Source organism: Rhinolophus hipposideros (genome assembly GCF_964194185.1).
Source record: "Rhinolophus hipposideros genome assembly, chromosome: 4".
Lineage (NCBI taxonomy): Eukaryota > Metazoa > Chordata > Mammalia > Chiroptera > Rhinolophidae > Rhinolophus > Rhinolophus hipposideros.
Genome location: NC_138050.1, coordinates 34,041,281 through 34,066,345, shown reverse-complemented (window position 1 = coordinate 34,066,345; position 25,065 = coordinate 34,041,281). Strand labels below are relative to the sequence as shown.

The 25,065-nt window shown below is 34.7% G+C and overlaps 1 protein-coding gene across 41 annotated transcripts in view; it reads left to right on the top strand.

Annotated features, from left to right (window-relative positions):
* PCM1 (pericentriolar material 1) overlaps positions 1–25,065 on the top strand; it is an 80,712-nt gene that overhangs the window by 41,628 nt on the left and 14,019 nt on the right. For 30 of the 41 annotated variants that reach the window (XM_081047141.1, XM_081047155.1, XM_081047149.1 and 27 more), the window contains 8 exons: positions 1,651–2,009; positions 8,801–8,965; positions 11,214–11,270; positions 13,569–13,741; positions 14,087–14,218; positions 18,292–18,412; positions 19,853–20,002; positions 20,253–20,389. In XM_081047141.1, the coding sequence (XP_080903267.1) occupies positions 1,651–2,009; positions 8,801–8,965; positions 11,214–11,270; positions 13,569–13,741; positions 14,087–14,218; positions 18,292–18,412; positions 19,853–20,002; positions 20,253–20,389 (1,294 nt within the window). The remainder of the gene's footprint in view (positions 1–1,650; positions 2,010–8,800; positions 8,966–11,213; positions 11,271–13,568; positions 13,742–14,086; positions 14,219–18,291; positions 18,413–19,852; positions 20,003–20,252; positions 20,390–25,065) is intronic. The other 11 variants (XM_081047158.1, XM_081047147.1, XM_081047146.1 and 8 more) reach the window with 2 other exon arrangements.

The following is a 25,065-nucleotide window of genomic DNA, read 5'->3' as shown; positions in this document are numbered from 1 at the left end:
TGTAAGAAGTATCGCTATGATTTTGTCTTCCCTAACCCTTTACAAGTATATAATTCATATTACTGTTTCCTTTTACTAATGGAATTAGGCGTGTCTTGGGCTCTTAAATTAGCAAGTTGACACTGTTTAATTGTTAAATCATGAATTTTTTTTTACTCGATTAACTAAAAATTCACAGAATTGAACTTTGTATTTGCCTCTATGAATCCTATAATTGACCTCCCTGACTTTGTTTTTCTTAGCTGTACTAACCATTTTTTCCTATTAAATCTCATGTTGCTTCATAAAAATTACTGTACTGTCAGAGCCTGACTGTTTAGTGTACAGTTGCCATTCAGAAATGATGGTTGAATGAATCTCCATCATAAGCAATAAACATTTTTTCAAAGTTTTAGTGAATAGCCTTCCTACTGGAAGGTTCCTACATTATTAACCATATTTTATGTATAATTGATACTAAAAAGGAATGTCAATGGATATCTAATATTGTTTTAGATATTTGACCTACTTTAGATTAGGCATCATCTCCTTTCCAAAGTCTTAACTAGTGTAGGTTCCCTGAATTCAATGGCTGTAGGTAATAAAAGTTCAGATGGAACGATGTAGTCTTGAGCCAGTGTCAGAAAACTTTTCCTATACAGGGCTAGATAGTAAATATTGCAGGCCATACAGTGCCTGTCATACCCATTTATCTCTGCCATTTTTGCATAAAGGCAGCCATAAACAATATGTAAAAAAGTGAATGGCTGTGTTCCAATAATACTTCATGAGCCCCGAAATTTGAATTTAATACAAGTGTGTCACAAACTTTTTTCTTTTTTTTTCCTTTCCCCAAACATCATTTTCGCTCTCAGGCCATACAAAAACAGGCAGGAGGCTGAATTGGACCTGCAAAGTGTCAGTTTGCTAACCTTTGTCTTAAGTTAAATCCTGTAGATCAGAGTCTCCTGCTAAATTACGTTCTTAGCAACACTGTTGTCCATGTTAGGTTCTTTGAGAAAAGGTTTTGGCCGTCTCATATTTTATAAAGTACATGGGCATATTAAAAGTGCTGAGAAATCCTGCAGACCTGTTTCACTTTGTTTTGACTGTTTTTCCCAAAGTTAGACGACCAGTGAATAAGATACGGGATGCCAATGCTTAGCAGATAACATTTGGAAAATGACACTACCCGCGGAACTGAACTAGACGTAATGTGTGGAGAAAGTAATAGTTGCATGGCCATTGTTTCACAAAATTCTGGTTTTAGTTGGTCTGCCTTAGGTGACACACATCCATGTATGCTTCAAACCCTCTGCTACAGCTCGCTCTTAGCTAGTCCTCCATGGTTTTTTTCTTTTTTCTTTGTGTGTCTCATCCTTCCTTGGTTTCCTTCTCTTTTCCGTTATGAATGCTAGATCTTTGGTTTGGAACATTTGCCAGTCGAAATGATTTAGTGAGAAGGGTTCAATATTAAAGTTTAAGATAATTTAGCACACTAGCCTATATTAGAATATATATGTAATACATTTTTGTGAAAATATTTTTTATAGTTTGTTTTTATTTACCTAAATCTATTAGTAAACTACAAATTAAGTGCTATATCTGGAGTTTTCATTAAACATAAAAATCTATCATTGTAATGTACAAAAACTTATTTTCATTGGTAAGGAATCCAAAAGAGCCTGAAGAGGAGGTGGAAAACAGTAGGACACCATGGTTATATGACCAAGAAGGTGAAGTAGAAAAGCCATTTATCAAGACTGGATTTGCAGTATCTGTAGAGAAAACTACAAATAGTAATCGCAAGAATCAATTAGATACCAGTAGGAGAAGACGCCAGTTTGATGAAGAGTCATTAGAAAGCTTTAGCAGTATGCCTGATCCAGTGGATCCAACAACAGTAACTAAAACATTCAAGACAAGAAAAGCATCTGCGCAGGCCAGCCTGGCATCTAAGGATAAAACTCCCAAGTCAAAGAATAAGAAGAGACATTCCACTCAGTTGAAGAGCAGAGCTAAAAATATTGGTAAGTACTAAAATTTTTTGAATATTGATGAGCATAAGTGCCTTACTCTCATGTGCTGACCCATTTAATTTCAGTATTGCTAGGTGGGTGGGCACTGTTCTGGATCTACTTGAACAAAGTCATTTTTAGTTGTACTATATATTTTTTTTTACAAAATTTATCAAATAAGATTTAATATTGGATATTTTTAAAATATGGCATGTATTCTTTTTTATGCTTCTTAGAGCTTCTTGTATTTCCTATATATGTTACTGTGAACTCAGAAGAGTTTTTACACATCTTGTAGGTTACTTAAATTGCTAAAATGCCCAAGTTTGACTCTTCTCTTCCTTTTAATATTAAATCTTGTCCTATATCCAGTACTTTAGTCATGACTTCAGGTTAGGTCCTTGAGTGATTCGTTTAAAGGAATGTGAGTCTAACTGCATTGCAGTCTTTGACTACGTCATTTAGATGAAACCACTTTTAAAACACGTTTGCTTTTAGCCCTGTAGGAAGTAAACCTTAGTAAGGTATAGCATTAACCCATATTTTATTGATTTGTGCCATTGAGTATCATATCAAAGTTCTCTTTATAGCGTTAACAACATGTTAAAAATAGTTATACTACTAAAATCTGGAGTATTAGCTAAAAGAGGCTCCTTCAAATTTGCAAAGGGTACTTATTGGCTGTGTCTTTGAATGGTTGTTGTGGGTTCAAGGAGATAGTATTTGGTGCTTAAGAATGAAATATTCTAGGCTTACAGTCAGAAAAGTTGGAAGCTCAGTGTGTGTGTGTGTGTGTGTGTGTGTGTGTGTGTGTGCATAGGTGTATATACATATGTATGTGTGTATATGTATATATATGTATATACATGTACATATATGTATATATATGTATATATATATATACACACACACATATATATATAGTTCCTGAGAAATGTTGTAGTAAAAAATTCACTTGTAAGCTTTGGCAGCATTCATCTTAACCATTTTTGGGTAATGGAACCCTTGAAAAGTCTGATGGAAACTATGGATGCACAAAAGAATACATGCATATTTTTTTTTTCATTTCAATACTTCATGTATCCTTCAAATTCTGCCCCCATGTGAAGAATCTGATTTGATGGTTAAAAAATTTGAACGGGGCAACATTTTTCTCAGGATACACATCGTCATTCTTGAAATAGTTTTCCAGTTGTATAGGTTTAGGAGGAGATGATTTGTTAGTAATTTAGTCAGTGATCTGAAACCATTCATATGAATGAAAATACAACTACTGTGCTTTCTCTTGGTGCCACCAGAGAGCATTTCAGTAGATAACGGCCATTTTGAGAGGCCCTTTTGGTAACTCACTGAACTTTTTATTCCCTAATGCTTTGTCCCCCCAACCCCCCAAAAACAATACTTTCATATGAGTAAATGAAGAAAAACGAGTATCTGTTATCCCGGCATTCTCTCACTCACCTAGTTAATTTGAGTGTGCTAGGGCAATGCTTCTTAAATGTTTCATACATATCTCCTTGGGAATTTTGTTTAAGGGCAGATTGTGATTCAGTCGGTGTGGGGAGGGACCTGAAAGTGCATTTGTGACAAGCTCCCATGTGTGGCCAGTACTGGTCTGTGGACTGCACTTTGAGTAACGGTCTTAGCGGACCCTTAGTCAGCTTACGGTCATGGTTACTTAACCGTGGAAATACTGGTCTATTTGTATTTTTGAAACCCCCGTAATCTGAGGAGTTAGGCTTCTATACATGCAGTGCAGCCTTTAACGTCAAGGCAAGGATTGACATTCTGATCTGTGTGCTCTCTTCTCCCATATTTAAGGTTGAAAAATACCTGCCAAAGACATGCATTTCACATTTGATCAACAGGCATTGAAGACCATCTGTAAGGCACACACACACAAAAATAAAAGACTTGATAGCAGAATCAAACTATTGTAGCAAAATCAAATTAGTCAGCTAAATCCTTGCTATTCAAAATGTGAGCCATGGGCAAGCAGCATTAGCATCACCTGGAAGCTTATTAAAAATGCAGATTCTTGGGCCCATCTGATACCAACTGAATGAGTATGCATTGTTTCTCAGTGTGCATTTTAGTAAGATTCCAGATGTTTTAATGTGAAAAGATGCACATTGAAGTCTGACACACACTGAGCTAATGTGTCGCGTTCCGCACGAGGAGAATTGTGGGGAGTGAGGAGGGCGGCGCAGGGTTACGAAAAGACAGTAGCCATGAATAAAGTTTAAGCAGACCAAGGGACCCCCAGTCTCAAGGACGGAAGCCCCTAATTGGGCCTAGCATCAGCTTTTATTAGTTCGATGGGGAAGTAAAGGAGATACAGCTTGTCAATCTCAAGATCTGTGAATTCCACACACCATAATAAAAACCTGATTCAAGCCAATCACCCTTGCCTACAGGCAGCTGGACCTGTAAGTAGCAACTTCCCCAAGGGACAAAACCTTCATGCATATGAATAGATGGAGAGCACGTCACTGAATCACTTCCCTTGCAGGTTTTGGGAAGGAATGCAGCCACAGAGGCAGAGGCTTTCCTTAGCCTGGGGAAAGTGGGGGGCTGTGCCCACCTCTGTGAACCTCGTGGGTTCTCCTGTTGGTCCCCACTCTCCTGTTGGTCCCCACTCAACTGCGCCTGGCTTGAGTTGTCCCCCCGTGGGGAATCTTGCTCGTCATTGACTGTCCAGCCATCTTTCTGGGGCCAAACAGGGAGGCATAAGGTGCAAACACAGAGGTTTAGCAAAGTCTCTGACAGGATCCGTCTCCCAGACCCTCCTTCCTTTGGGGGCAGGGAAGAGGAGACGGGTAGGCTCCTGAGTGGCCACAGGCTAGATCACTAATTTACGTTGCTTTTGTTTTCCTTATGGCATAGGAATAGCCACGATTTCTTAGAAGAAAGAATGTTTACTCTGTCATAAAGGGAGTGGTAATGGAGGTGAATGGAGAGAAGATTGGAAAGCATTCCAAACTGTAGTAACAAAAAGTGTGGAATCAGGACAGAGCAGGAAGGAAAGATGAGAGGAACTAGGGAAGGAAATAGGATCTGACAAGTAGACCAGCATGGTGTGACTTAGGTTGCTGACACAGTGCAGCCAGATACACTGTCCCAGATTTACTGTACTGAGCTGTGTGTGTGTGTGTGTGTGTGTGTGATGTGTGTGTGTTTTGCACATGTTGACAGTCTTTCAGAAGTGGCATGTTAAATCTTCACTTTCTTTCCTGTGATAGTAATATATTTTAATCTTTAGAAAATCTTAATAGTTAAAGATATGTTACTGCATGTGAAGTAAGATTTTACAAATTACGTGATAATCATCTTTTAAACTTCAGTTCAAATTCAGATTATATGATTTCTTGCCATGCTGGATATTTTGATTATCAGACCTATAATGTGGTTACCAGACCCGTAATTTGGCTACAATCTAACGGGCCCATTGCCTCTTGATATTATTAGAGAGGAGTAGGAGCATACAGTCTAGATCGTCCTCATTCTTTTCTTTGAAAATTGGCTACAGTTGTTAATGTACTGACTTCTGGGTTCTGCCCATCCCTCAGTCTTTTTATTTCTTCCCTTCTCCCCTTCCTGTTACTAATGAAGATTGAGAGGAAATGGATGTTAAGCATTAGGCGAGGGTAGACCTAACTAGCAATGTGGCCAGTAAAGAAACAGCCCTTTTTAGATTCGGAAAGTTTTATTACTTACACAGGTAGAGAAAAGAAGAGGAACTAAAGGTGCCAGCTCCCTGTGTCCTTATTCCATACACCACTAGGGCAACAATGAAACAGAAGGAGCCAGAAGACAGTTGTAACATGAGTGGTGGGGCACCTGTTGCAGTGGCACCAATGCTGAGCTGTAGCTAAGCCTCTTAATATATATATAAAAGAATGGGGGTGTGCCCTCAGGGTGAAACAGAAAGGTTTCATATGTCATCAGAAGCAGGGAAGAGATGAAAAAGTTTCATGACAGCTTTCCAGGACAGAAGGGGAAGTGAGTGAAAATGGCCACATAGCAGCGCCTCACAAGCTTCCCATGTTCTCGTGTTCCATGTTCCAGGAAGTTTATCATAAGGCCTTCTGCGAAGGCGCAGATTCAGCTGCAGTTTAGTACTTAACCTGGGTGGCGTATGTGAATATATGCAGAGTCTCCAGGGTGCCATGGCTGAGCTGTTTCCCTACAGTGCAGACAGTTAGAGGTACTGTTCTTCTAGCTATATCAGCCACTCATGCTGAGAAAAACAGAATGGGGGTAAGGGAAGGAGGATGGAGTGGGATAGGGGATAACACCTTTAAAAGAATGAACATAATGTGTTGTTTTGGCTGGCCTAGCCAGTGTTACTCCAAAGTATTAACCTTCATTAAGTCTCCTACTCGCTCTGGAGGATTACTGTTAAAGTATGCAGAGAGAAATAATTCAATCACACACCAGTATTTTACCTTTGGAAATCTAGCTCTCGATGTTTTTAATTTGGAACTTATATAAAACCATAGGTTCTTTTTTAAAAAAACTTTTATAACATTTGAATAATTATAATGTGCTTCTTTTCACACAAAGAAGAGTAAGTTTTGGAGAGTAAATTTGTCTTTGAAATTCCTATCTGGGCTCCCCAAAGAGAATTTTGTGTATGCCAGATAATGTACATTTCAATTTTGATTAGAATTCATTAAACACTTTTCAAATTCACAAGCAGTCAGAGCTTAATTTCATTTTTGTAAATGTTCTTGTTGGAGTAACATACTTTAAATTATTTTCTTTCAGAGCTTTGTTTTTAATTAAATGAACAAAAGTACTACCAATCATTATTTTACATATTACTTTTGGCAATCAGACCCTTTATTGTTGGACTTGTTTCACATATGTTTTATATGAAATAACCAAGAGAGCTCTTTATCCAGTGAATTTCGTGCAGAATGAATTAAGAGTGGCTAGACTTTAGACTGAGAGATCAACAAAGAAACCAGGAACCTAAATAGGAGATGATGAAATCCTAACTTGAATTCTAACTTTAGAAGTAGAAAGGGAAGGTTAATTCCAGGTCTCCAGATAGGATATCACAGACTAAATTGACAGTATATTGAGAACTTGTCCTTAGCAGAACAGCTGCAGTGATCTGAAAGTTGTAAGCAGCAAGGCTTTAGATTCCGCGGGCTCTTTCAGAGAGTGTCTGGGACAAAGATCAGAGCTGTATGGTTCTTGGACAAAACTTGGTTGAGGAGATCCATGCAACCCTCCTGTTTTTGTCACCTCTCTCCCTCCCAAGAGTAGCAGTCTTTGCCACTGTCGGGTGCTAATCGGCAAGGCTGTCATTGAACAAGTAGGTGGCATCTTCCCCACTCTGAGCCTCGGGGATCGTTTACCTTTGCAGCTTTGGAGACTGAGGCATACACAGGCTTCCTCTTATGTCTCATTGGAGACCAATAACGTGCTAGCCAGAACATTGCCTCCCCACAGAAGTGAGCCTTCCAAGCATTGGCAGCACACTGCCACTAAAGCTACCCAGCAGCTGCGTCCAGCCTTAATGGTAGGTAAGGTCATGACTAGCCTAGTGAACATACCAACATGTATAAAAGGGACCAGCAGCCAGAGAGAAGACATAGAAGCACACCATTAGAACAGGCAATATCTGGTAGAAACAGAATTATTGAAGGAAATACACACTTGAAAAAAATAGTAAGAACACTTAAGTAGATTGAATTATAAATTGTTTAGAACTAGAAAAAAATTACTTTCACATATAATGTTTGGATTATTTGAAAAGGGATGAATGTTATTAAGTCCCAAATTAGTGGCCTAGAAAATTGAGAAGAATTATGTCATTAAACAGAGCAAAAAGTGCTAAGAGGTAGAATAAAAGGAAAATGATTAGAGGCTTAAGGAAAAATCTTGAAGATCTGATATGCAAGGAGTTCTAAAGGAGGGAGTAAGAAACAGGTGACACACACACACACACACACACACACACACACGAATATTCTGATAAAATTCCAGAATCCCAAGGAAATAGTGAAAAATCTAGTAAGCTTCAGACTGAAAGAACAGGTTATATACAATTTTAAAAAAAGAAATTGATATCAGACAATCTTACAACACAAGTAGTAGAAGAAAATGGAATAACATCCACACACGGACAGAAGAGTGCAACTCAAGAATCCTGTACTCAGACCAGAGACCTTTCTTTCATCTGTTAAGATGAAAAGAAGCTGTTGGTATATCCTATCTGGGGAAAACGACAGAAACAGCAAATGAAAGAGTAGAAAATAGGGAAAGATGCAAAGGAGAAGTAACAGTTTAGTAAGCAATATGTGAGTATGATGAAACTTAGAAGGAAAATTTAATAAAGACCTTTTAAACCAAGTCATAGTACATAAAAGTTATAATAAGAAGGTAGATATGTTTGACCATATATGCCCATTACTCTTCTATTATGAACATTATTTATGTAGATTGGATGTGATTTTTTTTTTCTTGTATTTCCTAATATTGAAAAATTGTTAATTTGGAGTTTAGTTGAAAATTTGGGACATACAGAGTCTGCCCTATGAATTGGAACATACTCATTAAGACAGATACCAAAGGGCACTGAAGTGATATAACGTAATACTGTTATCCTATGCTTCCGAAGGCTATTTCAAAGATATCTCCAAGACCTATCACTTACTGTTTTGTATTCTGTTTATACCAGGCCTTCATTCTAAACTGAGTTAACCTGTACTATTGCACTATGGGAATCAATTTCCCTTTCAGTTTTAGTTAGTTACAACTGATAACAGTTGTCACTTTTTTTGCTCAAGGATATGAAAGTGCCAGTATGTCTAGCACATATGAACCTTGCAAAAGTAGGAACACACATGCAGCCCAGACTGAAGAGCCTGTTCAAGCAAAAGTATTCAGCAGAAAGAATCATGAGCAGCTGGAAAAAATAATAAAATATAGTAGGTCTACAGAAATATCTTCAGGTATGTTCTTTTCTTTTTGGTTTGCTATGTTTAAGGACTTCATCTTAGATTTGAAAAGTTATATTAAAACAAGTTTTAAAATTGGTCTATCATAGTTTACTATCATGTGCAAGGTTTTTTTAGTAGAGATTATGGTACACATTTCTTTATACCAAGAAATATAAACTGGAAATATTTTTTATTGTTGTGATACTAGCTTTTGACATATTTTGATAAAATTCTGAACAAAATATAGTTAACATTAGTTTGGAACTCCTAATTTGAAATTCTGAAAATCTTATCTGAATAAGAATTTGATGTGTGATCGTATTCTCCTGCTTAAAACCTTTGGCCTTCTCTGTGCCTACTGGAGAAAGTCCAGATGCCTTAATGCGACATATCTGGCCAGCAGAGAGATGCTTCCTGCCTGCCTCTCCAGACTCATTGCTTATCACCCTCTGCCTTGAACTTCATTCTTTCAGTGGCACTGAGCTGAAGTTTTCCCATCACTATCAGGCAGTTTCTTACCTCAGCAGTTGTCACTTCTGCCTCAAGTACTTTGTGCTCTTCGTAAGCCCTGTTCTCTGCTGGACTCTTAAATACAATCTTAATTCTGCAACTCTAAAATTGCATCCATATGCAAGTTGGGATAGGTTTCCCTTTCTCCTGTTTCGTTTTTGTTGTAGCATGTGTAAAACCTCTTTCATTGTCTGTATCACATTGTGTAGTATTTACTTATTTAAGTGTCTTGTATTGCCTTTTTGAGTCCCTTGGTAGCAGATACCTTTTCATATTTATATTTTAAATGTTAGCATGACACTCGACATATGGTAGTCACTCAGTGTTTACTGAATGAATGGAGTCATATGTATTTGCCACTGATTTAGTTTAAATAAGCATTGGTACTTCTTAATTTATAAAGAATAAGTATATCTCAAAGAAATTTGGAGAGGGAGGCAGTAAATATAGACTCTCAATTCTTGGTTTTTAGTAAGACCATTGATGAAAATGATAATAGCAGCTACCATTTGTATAATGCCTCATTGTTTGTAAATTAAACAAATTACTCGTCTCATTTGAGCCTCATAATCCTGTGAATTGGTTTGATTTCCATTTGCAGATGAGGATATATCTGCAAGATGTATGTGAGAGAGGGTACCTGATTTTTCACAACACTTAAAAAGGGCCAGTAATATAAACTGCTACAATTTTTCTGGAAAGCTTCAAACGTCATGCCCTTAACCCAGTAATTGTACTGTAGGCATTCATCTTAAGGAAACAAAAGTGAAATAAAAATTGAGATTTAGTTTTGTCTGAACAGTATGATTCCAACTATGTTTTAAAAAAAAACAAAACACTGAATGAAAAAAGACTGGAAGAAAATGCATCAAAATGTCAGTGTATTTACCATCTTTATTAAACTCTTCTACATTTTCTAAAATTTTTATAGTATTTACTACTTTTGTAATCAGAAAAGAAACACCACAGTTTTTGTATTTTGAAATGACTTCCTCAAAGTCATAATGTTGGGAAACAATAGAGCTGACTCTTCAATCCTGGTTTCCTGTTGAGTCCGATCCTTTTGACAAAAATATCAATTCTATTGTCCTGATCCTGACATTTAACCAAAATTTCATAATTTTTATCTCATTTCACTATCTTCATCAAATGATATCTACAATGAGTAAACATTTGGGTAGAGGCAAGGCACTAAATAATTACCTAAATAATTGATAGTTGGTCATAGTACTTCAAGACCTTATTACTGTCACTTAGAAAAATAAAGTGATTGAATTTTGGTGAACTGAAAAATGTTTTAGTAGTGTAAATATGCTTTTGTATTTACATACTTTCTAAAAAGACTTATTTTTAATTTTAACAATTAACCTATATGTTATAGTAATAGTTTTTCTTACATGATTATTAGTGTGTAACATATGACTGCTCAAGTATTGAATTACACATTCTGCTCCTTCAGGAGTTATGGGAGGTGCACCTTGATATGTATACTTCTAAGAGTGAATGGTAGAAGTTCATTATGACAGTCATCATTAGTCACATTATTAAAAGTTTATAGTAAATCTTTTGATACTTTCTCTGATTAGATTATTTCAAATAGAGCATAAACCATACCTTGTGATGACATTTCAGTTCAGAAAATTTTAAATAAATTTGTTTCTTTTTTTCATTCACTTATTCATATTATAGACCCTGTTGTTACTATTCATACACATTTTATGTTCATCCTTATGTCTGCCCTTTCCTACAGCACATGCTAGGAGAATACTACAGCAGTCTAACAGAAATGCATGCAATGAAGCGCCAGGTAACAATGTTTAGTTTTGGTGTCCACTTTTTGTTAATTTTTTTCCCATTGGCCCTAAAAATCCTTAGTTTTATTTCCTTTTTTTTTTTTTTTTAAGATATAGCTTAGTGAATATATGTTATTTGGCTTATAAAAGTGAAATAAAATTCATACTCATTAAAATTCTGAAGCTTTTCATTTATAATTCTTTATTTGGTTGATAAAATTGGCTGCTTTTCTTATTTTCATTTTCTGTTAGTGTATGTAACATAACCAACACATTTAGATGGATAATAGAAAATTTTCTAAAATTTAGTGTTTTAGTGAAGTTATTTATTTTGTATTTCTTAAATGCTTAAGAGCATTAATAACTTCTGGAAACAAATACAATTCTGATTTATAGTGTTAAGTATAGTGTATGTCTTCTCTTATAGTTGCTTAGTTTTCATTACCCATCATCACCTATAAAAAGTAAACCATTAAATAAAAACAAATATGACATGCAACCATGATAAATAAAGATCATGGAAAATTATAGATTCTAAAATGCTGGTTTTGTCTTTAAACTACGTATTTTCATTCAGTATGATTCTGTAAGATTTAGAATTGTAAATATTCTTTAATGCCTTCTATACTACACATGGCTGAAAAATAAAAGCCTGTTGTGAACTGTTAGAGGAATCTAAGGAAGAAAAACAAGGACTTAACACAGATAAAGCTGAATATGGCAGTGACACTTCCTAAAGAAAGAATCTCTCTGAAAATAGGATAAAAACAAGATGGACTCACAGAAACCGGACTGTGAGCAAGAGTTTTTCTAGCCTAAACTAAAGCATTTTAGTCCATGAGGAGAAACAAAAACTTTTCAGCATTATATTGCAGGCGGGAGGGATGAAGCATCTGTTTGACGTAATTCATTATATGGGAATAATTTAATGTTTAGTGATTAAAGTAGATTGATAATTTTATCACACACAGGTATGAAAATAGTAAATATGCTTGTTACTATATCTTTGAAATAATATTTTCTAAGTTGACAATATATCAACTACACTATAGTATATAAATTGAAAGTTTGCATATTTTAGCTTCTTACCTGGATTTTTCCTATAAGTAGAGATTGCCTACAGAGATAGCTTTGGTTCCTGCTTATATTATTTTTGTAGAAATACATCACATTTGGACATTTTAAAGCTACTAAGAGAACTTTAGTGTATCATTTCATTTTATACTCATAAATGTCAGAGGCAAAATAGGCAAGTTGCATTTTATTATTCTTAATTATACGTATGGAAATTGAAACCTAAAGATGTTAACTTAGGAAACGAGTGAAATTTTTTCATTAAATCCCATTTCGCTTTGCATTTTCTTATCCCTCTCTTGCAAAAAGTGAATTAAATCTCGATGGTCTTTGCACATTTATTAGAAAACACAATATATTAAAACACTCAATATTTCAAATTTCTTTTCTTAGAAACTTATAACTCATTTTTGTGGAATTTGAATATTTAACTACTTGTGGTTCTATTGCTCTAGAAAGTATAGAATTTGATATCTAGAAAAGCCACTCGGTCATAGAGAACTCCAAACGAGAACTGTTTTTGTGTTCTTAAAAGTAAATATATGACTATACCTTTCAGGGTAATAATTCTGTGTTAAATACATATAGCAGAATTGTTGCTAAACAAAGTGATGCCTAAGTTCTGTGAAACTGAAAACTTCTACTGCCTCCTCCAACTTACACTGAGTATGTCAGTAAGACACTGTAGTAAGATTGACCGATTATGTTAATGTTACAGTTACAAATTCAGTTTTTCATCACTATGGTATGATAGCTATATTATTAGACATAACTAGATAGATTTTACAATGGTAGCCCTCATTGGCAGCATTCAGTTTATTCTCAATATTAATAAATAAATTTCCTTTTTTGTAACAAGTTTATATTAGCAAAAAAAGAAAATTATTTGCACTTAACTGATTTCATGCATGTACTGAAAAATTTCCACCGATTACTCCTGTAAATGGGTAACATTTTCCAGATGTTTTTAATTGAGAAGTGAGTATGGTCTAAGTAATGCTATGTACTATTACTCATACATTTAAATATTTCTCTAATATACAGTATGTATCTTGATATTTTTAAGATTATTTTTATCTTGGTAATTTTAAGATTCTTTTTCTACTTTAAAAGCCCAGAAATAGAATTAAAGTATGTTCTGATTTTTAAGTAACTTAAAGTTGAGAGTAATGATACAATAGAAATTATCAGGAACATTTTTTATCAATATTAACTTTCTGATCTTTTATATATTCCAGAAACTGGAAGTGATCTTTCCATGTTTGAAGCTTTGAGGGATACTATTTATTCTGAAGTAGCTACATTAATATCTCAAAATGAATCTCGTCCACATTTTCTTATTGAACTTTTCCATGAGCTTCAGCTTCTTAATACCGACTACCTAAGACAGAGGGCATTATATGCATTACAGGTATCTGGCACCTAATATTCTTTTTCCTACCCTATCGGGTATTGCCGTTCTTCCCAATTACATCTGGTTGCTTTCTTAGACTGAAGTATGTCCTTGTTCCATACATACTTTGATCTGTTTTCTATATGCTTTCTTGCCATTTAATTTAAAACTTCTTGTATAGATCAAATAGCTTTTCTGATCAAAAGCCTTTTTCTGATCAATTTTTCAGTGTTTTATCTTTAATGTTATTCCTCACAGTTAATCTGTGAGATGAGAAGTATTGCATTTGTTCTTCTATCTGCTTCTTTTAAATTTGTGATTAAATATATATGTTTTACATAAACGCTTTATTTCCTTATTTAGGACATAGTATCCAGACATATTTCTGAGAACCATGAAAAAGAAGGGGAAAATGTGAAATCAGTGAACTCTGGTACTTGGATAGCATCAAACTCAGAACTTACTCCCAGCGAAAGCCTTGCTACTACTGATGATGTAAGCTAATAATGAACGAAATGATTTCAGTGTGCAGTAAACAACAGTTAAATAGGTTGTTATAAATTATGAATATACCTAATATATTTGGTTTTCAGCCTTTTTTAAAAAAAGCTGGGTTTAATCCATTACTTTGAAATGACATATAAAAGTCAATCAACAAACATCCAATGTTAGGTATGAATAATACATTATAAGGTCTGAAAGAGCCATATATATGTCTCTGTTGCCCAGCATAGGAGATGACTCATAACAGACTTTTGGCAAAATTTTCTATGTTCATTCAAGACATTCAGTAAACCAGATGACGATCAGATCACAGTAAGAACCTTATGATAAATAAAGATAAGTTGGGTATTTGGGTTGCAAGAGAAGCCTAGGCAAAAGAAAGTCATCCAGGACAAAAATGTAATTTAATGTAGTAAAATTGATGAAGAAATTTTGAATAAAGTGAAAAGGACCTGGAACTGGAAAAAAGTGGTGAGAAAAATGGTATATTTTCAATAAACTATGAACTCCCAATAACACCTACCTAGCAGATAGGACCTATGTGCTAGATAGGTGCTATTTAAATGACTAACTGGCAAACTACTAGGACACTACTAGGACACTAGGATATAACATGCTAGGTATTTGGAAAACACCTATTTGAAGGTTCAGACCTTGATTCTATTGTGAAAGGTCCTGTGTGGTCTTGGGATATCCAGTATGTTCTATTTTATGCCAACTTGAGCACCTGGATACCCATGGATTAGAGTACCATAATTGATTAGCAAATACCTGCTATAGTTAGAGAGTTGAAAGCATATTACTGTGTCTCAGCCTGTTGTTATGTTAATATTATAATTTTTTTCTGAAGAGATAGTGTTTTCTCAAAAGACCATCTTGTCTCTTCTTCACATAAAATAATAATTATATTATTGAGGACTTTTTCTGGATTTTTGCTCTTTAACGTATACTCATGTTTAAAACAATATTTCACCAAGGCATCCTTTCTGCTAAAACCGTTCTCCACCATGCTCCAACTCGTATACTACTGTAAACATAAACCTGTTTCTGAAAACTATGTGGTTTTAATTGACTTTACAATGTCAAATATAAATTAATGTAAATAATTGCTACTTGGGATTAGTTGTTACTATGACTAATTGAAAATTATGTACTCCTTTTTGTGGGAAATGAAAAGTGGTCCAGCTATATACATAAAAAATAGATATTAAGTTACATTAAAGTTCTTAGGCATTGAAATAACTTCCTGAGAGCATGAAAAGTATCTGTTCTTAGAAATCTTTTTTAATAATTTTATATCCTTAACTCCAGTACCTCCCTTTTTATCCACATTTTATATAGGTAGCATTACTTCCAATTATTTTAAAAGATTTGAGCACATTGCTGTGTACCATCAATAGCAGATTTTGAAAATTAATCTATAATTTATGATCAAGTTAACTTGACAGGTTTTAGAGTTAAATAAAGTTTAAAGATACTATACTTCCTAATAAGAAGGTGTCTTAGCTTAGGCTGGTAAACAAAGTACTATAGATGGTTTAAACAACAGACATTGATTTTTCATGGGTCTGGAGGCTAGGAAGTCCAAGATCTTGCTGTCAGCAGATTTGCTTCTTGATGAGGTCCCTCTTGGCTTGCAGATGGCCACCTTCTCCCTGTGTCTTTACATAGCAGTGAGAAAAAGCTCTAGTGTCTCTTCCTCTTTTTATAAGGGCACTATGCCATCATGGGGGGCTCCAACCCCATGACCTCATCTAAACTTGATTACCTCCCAAAGGCCCCACGTCCTAATACTATCACATTGGGAGTTAACGTTTCAATATATGGATTTGGCTGAGGGGGTGCTCACAAAGAATCAGTCCCTATTTATAGGGACTTGGCGTAAATACACTTAGTGTTACTTTTAAATCACTAAATTCTTTAATTTTTCATCCAAAACTTAAATTCAGCTTTAATGTCAACATCTCTCCTTTATTAATGCCATTTAATTAGCAGTATTCACACCCGTAGATCTAGAGTAGTGCTGTCCAGTAGAACTTTCTACAGTGATGGAAATATTTTACATCTGCACTGTCTAATACAGTAGCCATTAGCCACATGTGGCTATCAAGCACTTGAAATGTGGCTAATGAGATTGAAGAACTAAATTTTAAATCTTACTCAATTTGAATAGCTACATGGCTAGTGGTTACAATATTGGGCAAATAGTCTCATTCTCCACGTTTCTAGGCCAAGGTCCTTTGAGCTTAATGTATGGAGTTTTTACACACATTTCAGAGCATGTAAAGGAGTCCTCATGCCCAGGAAAAATAGAAGTGAAAGTAGGCATCTGGGAGTTATAAGTAAAGGAAAATGAGCAATTGAGATTTAGGAAGAGGAAGAAACATTTTGCATGTTCTATTCCAGGTGCTACAAAAATGGCAAAAGCATATCTACTGGCAAGTCTTACTTGAAGGAGCAACAAAATGGTTTCATTTTCTGAAACCTGTTTCCTAATTCTTGAATTTTCTTTGATCAGAGAACAAACCTTTCATTTCACAATTTAAGAGAAAATTTTAAAAGGTCAATAGCTAGGAGAAAACACAATTGTGAAATGAATTTCAGTCAAAATACAAGTGAGAGCCCCCCTAATCACATTGCACACAAAAATTAATTTGAAATTACTTAAAGTTCTGAAAAGGCTAAAACTATAAAACTTCTCAAAGAAAACAAGAAATCTTCATGATTTTGACATAAGCAAAGAATTCTTAGGACACAGAAAGCACTAACTATAAGAAAACATTGATAAATTCTGCGTTTCAAAAGTTATCATTAGGAGAAAATAGTTTCAGTACTTCTATCTGACAAATGACTACGTAAATGACTAATCCAGACTATAAATAATTTTACAAGTCAATTGTAAGGCAAACAACTCAGTAAAAACTGAGCAAGAGATTTAGACAGGTGCTTCATGGAAGAAAATATATAAATGGCCAGTTTGCAAATTAAAACCACACGAGATGCTCCCTCACACCCACTAGAAAGGCTGAAATTAGACTGATAATAAGTGTCGGTGTGAATATGAAGCATTTGGAACTCTCACACTGCTGGTGAAACTGTAAAATTGTACAACCACTTTGGAAAGCAGGTTGGCAGTTTTTTATACAGTTAAACATAAACTTGGCATGTGACCCAGCAATTTCTCATATAGGTATTCATCCAAGAGAAATGAAAACATATGTCCACAAAAATACTTGTACATTAACGTTCAGAGCATCTTTAGTCATGATAGCCTCAAACTGGAACATTAACAGATAAATGGATAAATAAAGTGTGACGTCCATACAATGGAATAGTATTCAGCCATTAAAAAATAATGAACTTCTGAAACACAACACAGATTAATTTCAGTAACATACTGAGTAAAATAAGCCAGACACTGAAGAATACATACTGAAATGGTTCTATTTATATGAAGTTGTAGAGCCAACAAAACTAATCTGTGGTGATAAAAATGACATGAGTGGAGTGTAGTAGAGGTTGACTGGAGAGGGTGTTACAAAGGAAATTGCTGGACCGATAGAAATGAACTTTAGGGAAGGTGGTTATATGGTGCATAGTTTTCAAAACTCATCAAATTGTACACTTAATGGGTGCATTGTTGTATGTAAATTATATTTCAATAAAGTTAATTTAAAAAATATGAATGATACTGTCATGTTTCCTTTCTGATATGAGAACCAGATATCTTAGTAAGGTATTAAGCATTTTTAGGGTTTGGAGATAAGAGAATTTCCCTAAGGGTATAGAAATAATTTGAAATACTAACTTTTCCAAGTTAGAATTTAATCAGTAACTGGCTCTGTATATTTTTATCTACATAATGACAAGTGTTCTGCAAGGTTACTTAATATTTTAATGTTCTCTGATTCTGTATTCAACGTGTATTCAATTGTGATTATATCACAATTAATTGTATAGTTTTATGTAAATACTTAAGTTTCTATGTTAAATTTTTAATATCGCCATAAACTTTTTAAAAGAATTATTAGTGATTTTTATTTGTTTTTAAACCTATAATTTAGGAAACATTTGAGAAGAACTTTGAGAGAGAAACACATAAAATAAGTGAGCAAAATGATGCTGATAATGCTAGCGTCCTGTCTGTATCTTCAAATTTTGAGCCTTTTGCAACAGATGATCTAGGTAAGTAGAATTTTTTTATAATCTTAGACCGTGACTTTAAAATAGTCTTTAAATTGCAATGATAAGGAAATAAAAGTCTAGAAAGGCAAGTTGTGGTAGAAGGAACAGGGACTTAAAAGTCTATCCATCAGTCTAAATTCAAGAATCTCCTGAATGTTAACTCTTTGACCTTGGACAGATCATTTGGGGATACTATGTTCTTTTGAAAAATATGCAGAACTTTCTAGTAGGCATAGTAGAAATTCAGAAAATGTTCATTTCCTTTTCCTTAAAGGAAAGGTCATTCTTTAAGGTCTTCCAGTTAATTAGTGGGGAAAATTCAGAGGTAGCAGTGCCTCATTCGATCACATTTTCAGTAACAATGTTAACTTCATAATTTGAGGAAAGAATTGAAATTTCTTACCATAAATAATCTTTAGTGAGAAACCCAGGTAATTCTAAGGCATGGCACATTGGCATTTTTTTCATCAATATTAAAACCAAAGAAGCTTAAGAGGGTGTGTAACTCAAAAGGGAGAGAAAAAAATCCCAAATGCTAAATTTGGAGAGGAGATTAAGGGAAATGAAAATTCATTTTCCAGGCTATAGCCTATCAAAAGATACCCAAGGATTCAAGCAGTCAGACCTCCGGTGCACTTAGTTCATATCGTAATCCGGTGTCCCATTATTCTAGTGTGTGTTAATATGAGAACAAGATTTAGATAATTACAAAGGTGTTTTTCCACTGTAAAGAAAAGGGCCAAGTCTTGCCCTATCATTAGGTATCTGTCTTTTACCAAAGCAAAAAGTCTTTTGCCTTATCTTGATTATCGAGGACTCTAAGCCCTGCTCCCTTCAAGACTGTATTGAGCTCATCCAAAGAAAAATCACTTTGTGACCAATGCTTTCTCCTTTAATTGTCCCCACTTTCTGCGTTGCCAAGTGATTTTCAGTCCTACCTGTTTTATTTCATTTACTGATTTTTTTTTCTCACAGTCATTCACCTTTAGCTTTGTCAAAGTGGACAAAATAAAATTGGGAAATCTCATTCTTAGGTTTTTCCTTTACCTTAACTGATTGTGTTAGGTTGGATTGTTTGCATCAGAATTTGCATCATATTTTGAGATTTATTTTGTTACACTGTTTAAGCAACATGATGTACCGAAATAACAACTTTGGAGTAAGTTTGGAGTCTAAATCCCTACTATAACATTTAACTGGCTATGAAACTGTGGACAAGTTAAGTTCTCTGAAAATGAGGGTGTTATCTACTTTATAGGGTTATTTTAAGGATTAAATAAATAAATATGATGTTTGCCAAGTACTCAACTAACATAATATCTGGAACTTGTTAAAGCTAGTTTTCTTCCTATGTTCAAAAATGATTTTTTATTAATTTTGAGGAATACATGAACAAATTTGCTTTTGTATGTTTTAGAAATATTTTTATTCCATATGCAGGTAACACTGTGATTCACTTAGACCAAGCACTAGCCAGAATGAGGGAATACGAGCGTATGAAGACTGAGGCTGAAAGTAACACAAATGTAAGATGTACCTGCAGGATTATTGAGGATGAAGATGGAGCTGCTGCCACAACTACTGTAGAAGGTACGTGTGTTCTTTAATTCATTAACAGTAAAAATCATAGTACCACATATAAAAAATTAGAAGCCCCATCTGATGTATAATAGTGATTTTTAACTACTTTCTTGTAATTTTTAGGGGTGGTAAAACTACATAGATGTTTCTTTGTATTATTTTAGCACATATAATTTAATATTTAGAATTTTGCATAAAGGCATATGTATAATGTCACAGACGTAATTTTGCTAATACACCATTTTCTTTTTAAAAATAGAAACTCCTATTATTGAAAATCATAGTTCACAACAACCTATAAGTGAAATTTCTACCGTCCCATGTCCTAGAATTGATACTCAGCAGCTGGACCGGCAAATTAAAGCAATTATGAAAGAAGTCATTCCTTTTTTGAAGGTAAGCAATAATTTTTAAAAATAAATAAATGTTATGTTTTGTTTCTTAATTCATACAAAGGACTCCATTGTAATGAATTCAGAAAATACACGTAAACAAAAGAAAACTAAAAACCCTTTAATTTTCTGACTCAGAGATAGCTCCTATTAACACTTTGTGAATCTTTCTGTAATGTGCATATTACAGGATATGCACAAACATGCACAATATTTTGTGCATTCTGCTTTTTTGATATAAACATCTTTCTAGATAATTTTTCTACTGCATAATTTTTTTTGCATATTTTTTTAGTGGTTACACAATATTCATTTAGAAATATTTGTAGAATTCCTGCTTCACGTCAGGTTTTGTAGACATAACAGTGAACAAATCCAGGCCTTTGTTGTTGTGAAGCTTACATAATAGAATGAGAATGTGGACCCCAAAAAGTAAATATAAAACATATAAGGAAATGTATATCAGGTGGTTACGTGTACCATGCAGAGAATTAAAATACAGTGATATAATGGTGCCTGTTTTAGACTGGATGGTTAGAGAAGGTTTCTGAAGAGGGAATATTTAAGCAGAAATGTGAATAAGGAGCCAGCTTAAACTAGAATTATTCCAGACTAAGTGAAAGGCCTTAAGAATGGAACTAGCCTGGCATGTTAAAGGAACTGGAGGGGGACTCATGGTTGTAGAACATTTGTGTGAGATGAAATTAGGGAGGCAGCGGCCAGTTATGTAGCATATTATAGGCCATGATTAGAAGTTTGGACTTTGTTTGAAGTTCAAGGGGAAACTCCCAAGAGGGTTTTAAGCAAGAGAGAAAAAGTCTGGTTTGTTGTGGATAATTGATTATAGGGGGTCAGGAGCACAGTGAGATCAGATGAGAAATGAAGTGGCTTAGACAAGGATGTGGTAGTAGAGACGGGGAGAAATAGACAATTGGGATGTATTTTGGAAGTCACCAGGTTCTATTAATTAATGGTAGACAGGGTTATCTAAAGCATGGCACTAGTTAAGAGAAAGGCCTAGAACTGGAACTCAGGACAAGGTGAGCCAACATTTAGAAGTTGTGCAAAAAAGGAAGAGCCAGAGCTGATCAGTAGGAAGGACTGCCAGTAGTGAGCTATGTTGATTGCAACTGTGAGGGTTGAGTATTCACAGAATAGTATTTTCTGTTAATTATTTTATCAGTTCCTATTGTCAAATACTTGTTTATTCTGGTTTCTTTTTCACTATTATAAATAATACTTAAATAAATGATTTAGCTAAATTTAAATATATATCCCATTTTTATTACAAATGGGATATATGTTATATACTGAAACATAATTAGAAATAATACTTAGACATAGAACTTCTAGCTCTCAGGGTATAAACGTTATTAAGGCTTTTGAGACATGTTAAATTGTCTCTCAGAAACGTTTAACAATTTAATTCCTACCAATAGTGAAAGTATGAGACTGGTAAGCAGTACTATTCATTTTGTTTAATAACAATGAATAGGGTAGAGAAGTGTGCAAGCAATGGAAAGTGAAGACTGGACTTTACCTGAGATGGCACTCTTTTTTACATTCTAATTTAAAATGGAAATTTTTAAAATTAGAAATGAAAAGACAGTTGTTTCATTCAAGTATGTGAAACTACAAAATACGTTGTCATTGGGCTCATTTCTTACAACCTGCTTGTACTTGTCAGTGTATAAGATACGGACAACACAATGTTGTTTCCATACACTTATATTTCGTCCCTCTGTAGAAGTATTGCTTTCATTGGAATATTTTGAGAGAATAGAGATCTTTGAGAAGGTAATTATAGAAACAGCTTTCTCTGAAGATTTTATTTTCAGAAAAAGAGAGATATGATCATCTGTGTAAGCCCAAATGATTCCATGTAAAAACTGAAAAATTGAGCCTTTTCCTGTGCAACTAGAACAGCTCCTACAAGGTCTTTCTATTTGCTTCCTCTTCTAATTTTTCAACTCTTGCTGGTGTTAGCGCTTAGAAGGCCTTGGCACATGCTGATACTTTTCTGCCCGGAATGCTCTTCTTTAACATACTTGCATGGTTTTTCCCTAGAATCCTTCAAGTCTCCACTGAATTAGTCTTCACGTTTTTTTTAGTCTTCTAGTCATTAGTCAATTACCTTTTTGGTGAGCACATTTCCCCTTACTCCTTACCCTCTTTTCTTTTTCTCCATAGTCCTTATCATCTTCTAACTTACTTAATATTTTATTTATTTTGTCTCTCTCCCTGTTAAAATGTAAGTTCCATAAAGTTGGAGATCTAAATCTGTTATGGTCACTGTCTTATCACCAGTGCCAAGAGTGGTAGCTGCGTATAATAGTCACTGAATAAATACTTATTGAACGAATTAATAAATTAATGGATCCTTCGAATCTCAACTAATCAAGCTCTTGGGGCTCTAAGAAAATAATTGAAAATAATTGGCCCATAGGATCCAGATAAGATACAACATTACTCACACAACCTTTACAGCCTGGACCTGGTCTCTTAACTATTCCTTCCCACATACCTTGTATCCTACTTGACATTGTTCAAAAAAGCACATTGCCCATGTTAATTCCTTTGCCTGTAATGCTCTTCCCCCGTCTCTGTCAGTCTTATCCTTCAGGACTCAGTCCAAATAGTTTTGCATATTCTGATGGGCAGAATTCCTTCTTCTCTTCCCTGCCCCTGGGATATTTGGTACATGCCTTTATTACAGCACCTATGACAAAGTATCATAATTATTTGTATGTATCGCCCTACTAGAATAATACCTTTCTAAAGCTCTTAGTACTTTAAATCCAACCAGGACTTCAGAGACTGGATACAGGGAATTTGAGGAGATAAGACAAATACCTGTTTCACCAATTTATCTCCCGTTATTTATAAAATATGTATCCTTCCTCAAAAAGAATATATTCCTATAAATTGTAATAATATGCAGATATTCTTATAGAAAGGTAGGTATTTATTTAAGAGTTTGAAACCATTCCCTCAAATTAATTGACTTGAACTAAGTTATTGCTTGGTTTCCTCTTAGGCATAGATAACAAAGCGTTGCCTTTCTTCTTTTACAGTTTGGTTTGTGAGTAATTTAGTAAATATTTTTAAACTTTTTAAATTAAAATAGTAGGTATATTGGTAGTACTTATTTCATATATAGTTATTTTCTAAGGTTAAAAAAATCTAAATAATTTAGCTTATGTTTAGAGAATACAGCCATCCTCAGTTAGGACATTTTATTGCATTTACCGTTTTGTTTCTGATTTAAGTGACAACCTTTCACAAGTATCCCCTTACTGAGTTGAGCTCTTCAAAAACTTTCTAAGGGCAACAAAACGAGTAGAACTAATGATTTGGTTTTTAACTATTTTATTATGTCTTATTTCACTTTAAATCTTGACTGTTTTGTAGAATTATAGAACCTCTTTGTTAATGTCAGCTTACAGTCACCTACGGTAGACTTCTTGACTCTCTTACCCTCTATCACTGGTGAGTCAATAATTGATTTTCCCCCCTAAGAATGGTCAGTTTTATTACTTCCTTCTCTTTAGTAGCACAACTTTAATTCATATCCTTTTGCCTAAACTGCCTGTCATAATAGGCATGGAGTTAATATTTACTAAGCAAACTTCTTAGCCTTCAAGAGACTTTACCACTGGACATGGTACACATTTTCTCAACTTCATCTCTCATCTCTCTCCATCTAGGTACACTCACTTCAAATTAGTCAACATTTAGCATTCCTGCCATTACTTTTGCACATACTAGCCTACTGTACAAGTTGTCACTATAAAAAATATAAAATAACTTTACTCTTTCTTTTCTGCCTGGCTGAAATATTTTTTCTTCAGGGATATTTGTTATTGACTCCAATATGCTTCCACAGCTCGTTATCGCACCTAGTGTGTGCTGCTTTTAGGATATTTATTTATTCAGTAAGTAATGAGTGTGTCCTGTGAGCTAGCCACTGTATTGGGTGATAAATGAGAAACAGTCCCTGCAGTTAAAAAGTCTTAATATCATCTACTGGACAGTGCATAGCTTCAGTGACTCATGTATCTGACTCCTCCTGGTATTCTGTCCCTTGAAGACAAGGGACATTCTATCCCTTGCCTTTTTTTCTTTTAAATGCCTGCCTTGACGCATGAATTCTTTTTAAAAAATGAGCTTAAATCCTTAGATTTAAGGGACCTTAGACATCATCTAATTTGGCCACCTCATTTTACACATTTGTATAGGAAAAATAAAACTGAAAAAACAAACTTACTCAACTAAAGGTTAAAGGACCTGCCCAAATGAGTAGTGGCAGAAGAGGGCTTAGAACCTTGAGGTTATTGATATATGGGTATTTTATGGACACACCTCAGAAAGCTAACCATGATTTGGATTATTATATAGTTTGAACAAGCTTCTAACGGAAGATTAAGGAGAAGAGACTTGCCGAAAGTGGCTTGTTAAGCACTTAGGATAGTGATTCTCTTTGACCCTAAAAACATTTTGTAATGTCTAGATACATTTTTAGTTGTCAGGACTTGAGAGGATGGAGGGTACTACTGGCATCACGTGCGTAGAGACCGGAGTGCTGCTAAACATCCTACAACGCACAAGATGCCAGAGTGCCAGTGTTGAGAAAGCCTGAGTATGCTTGTAAGAGTAGTTGGAATGACCTGAACTAAAAAG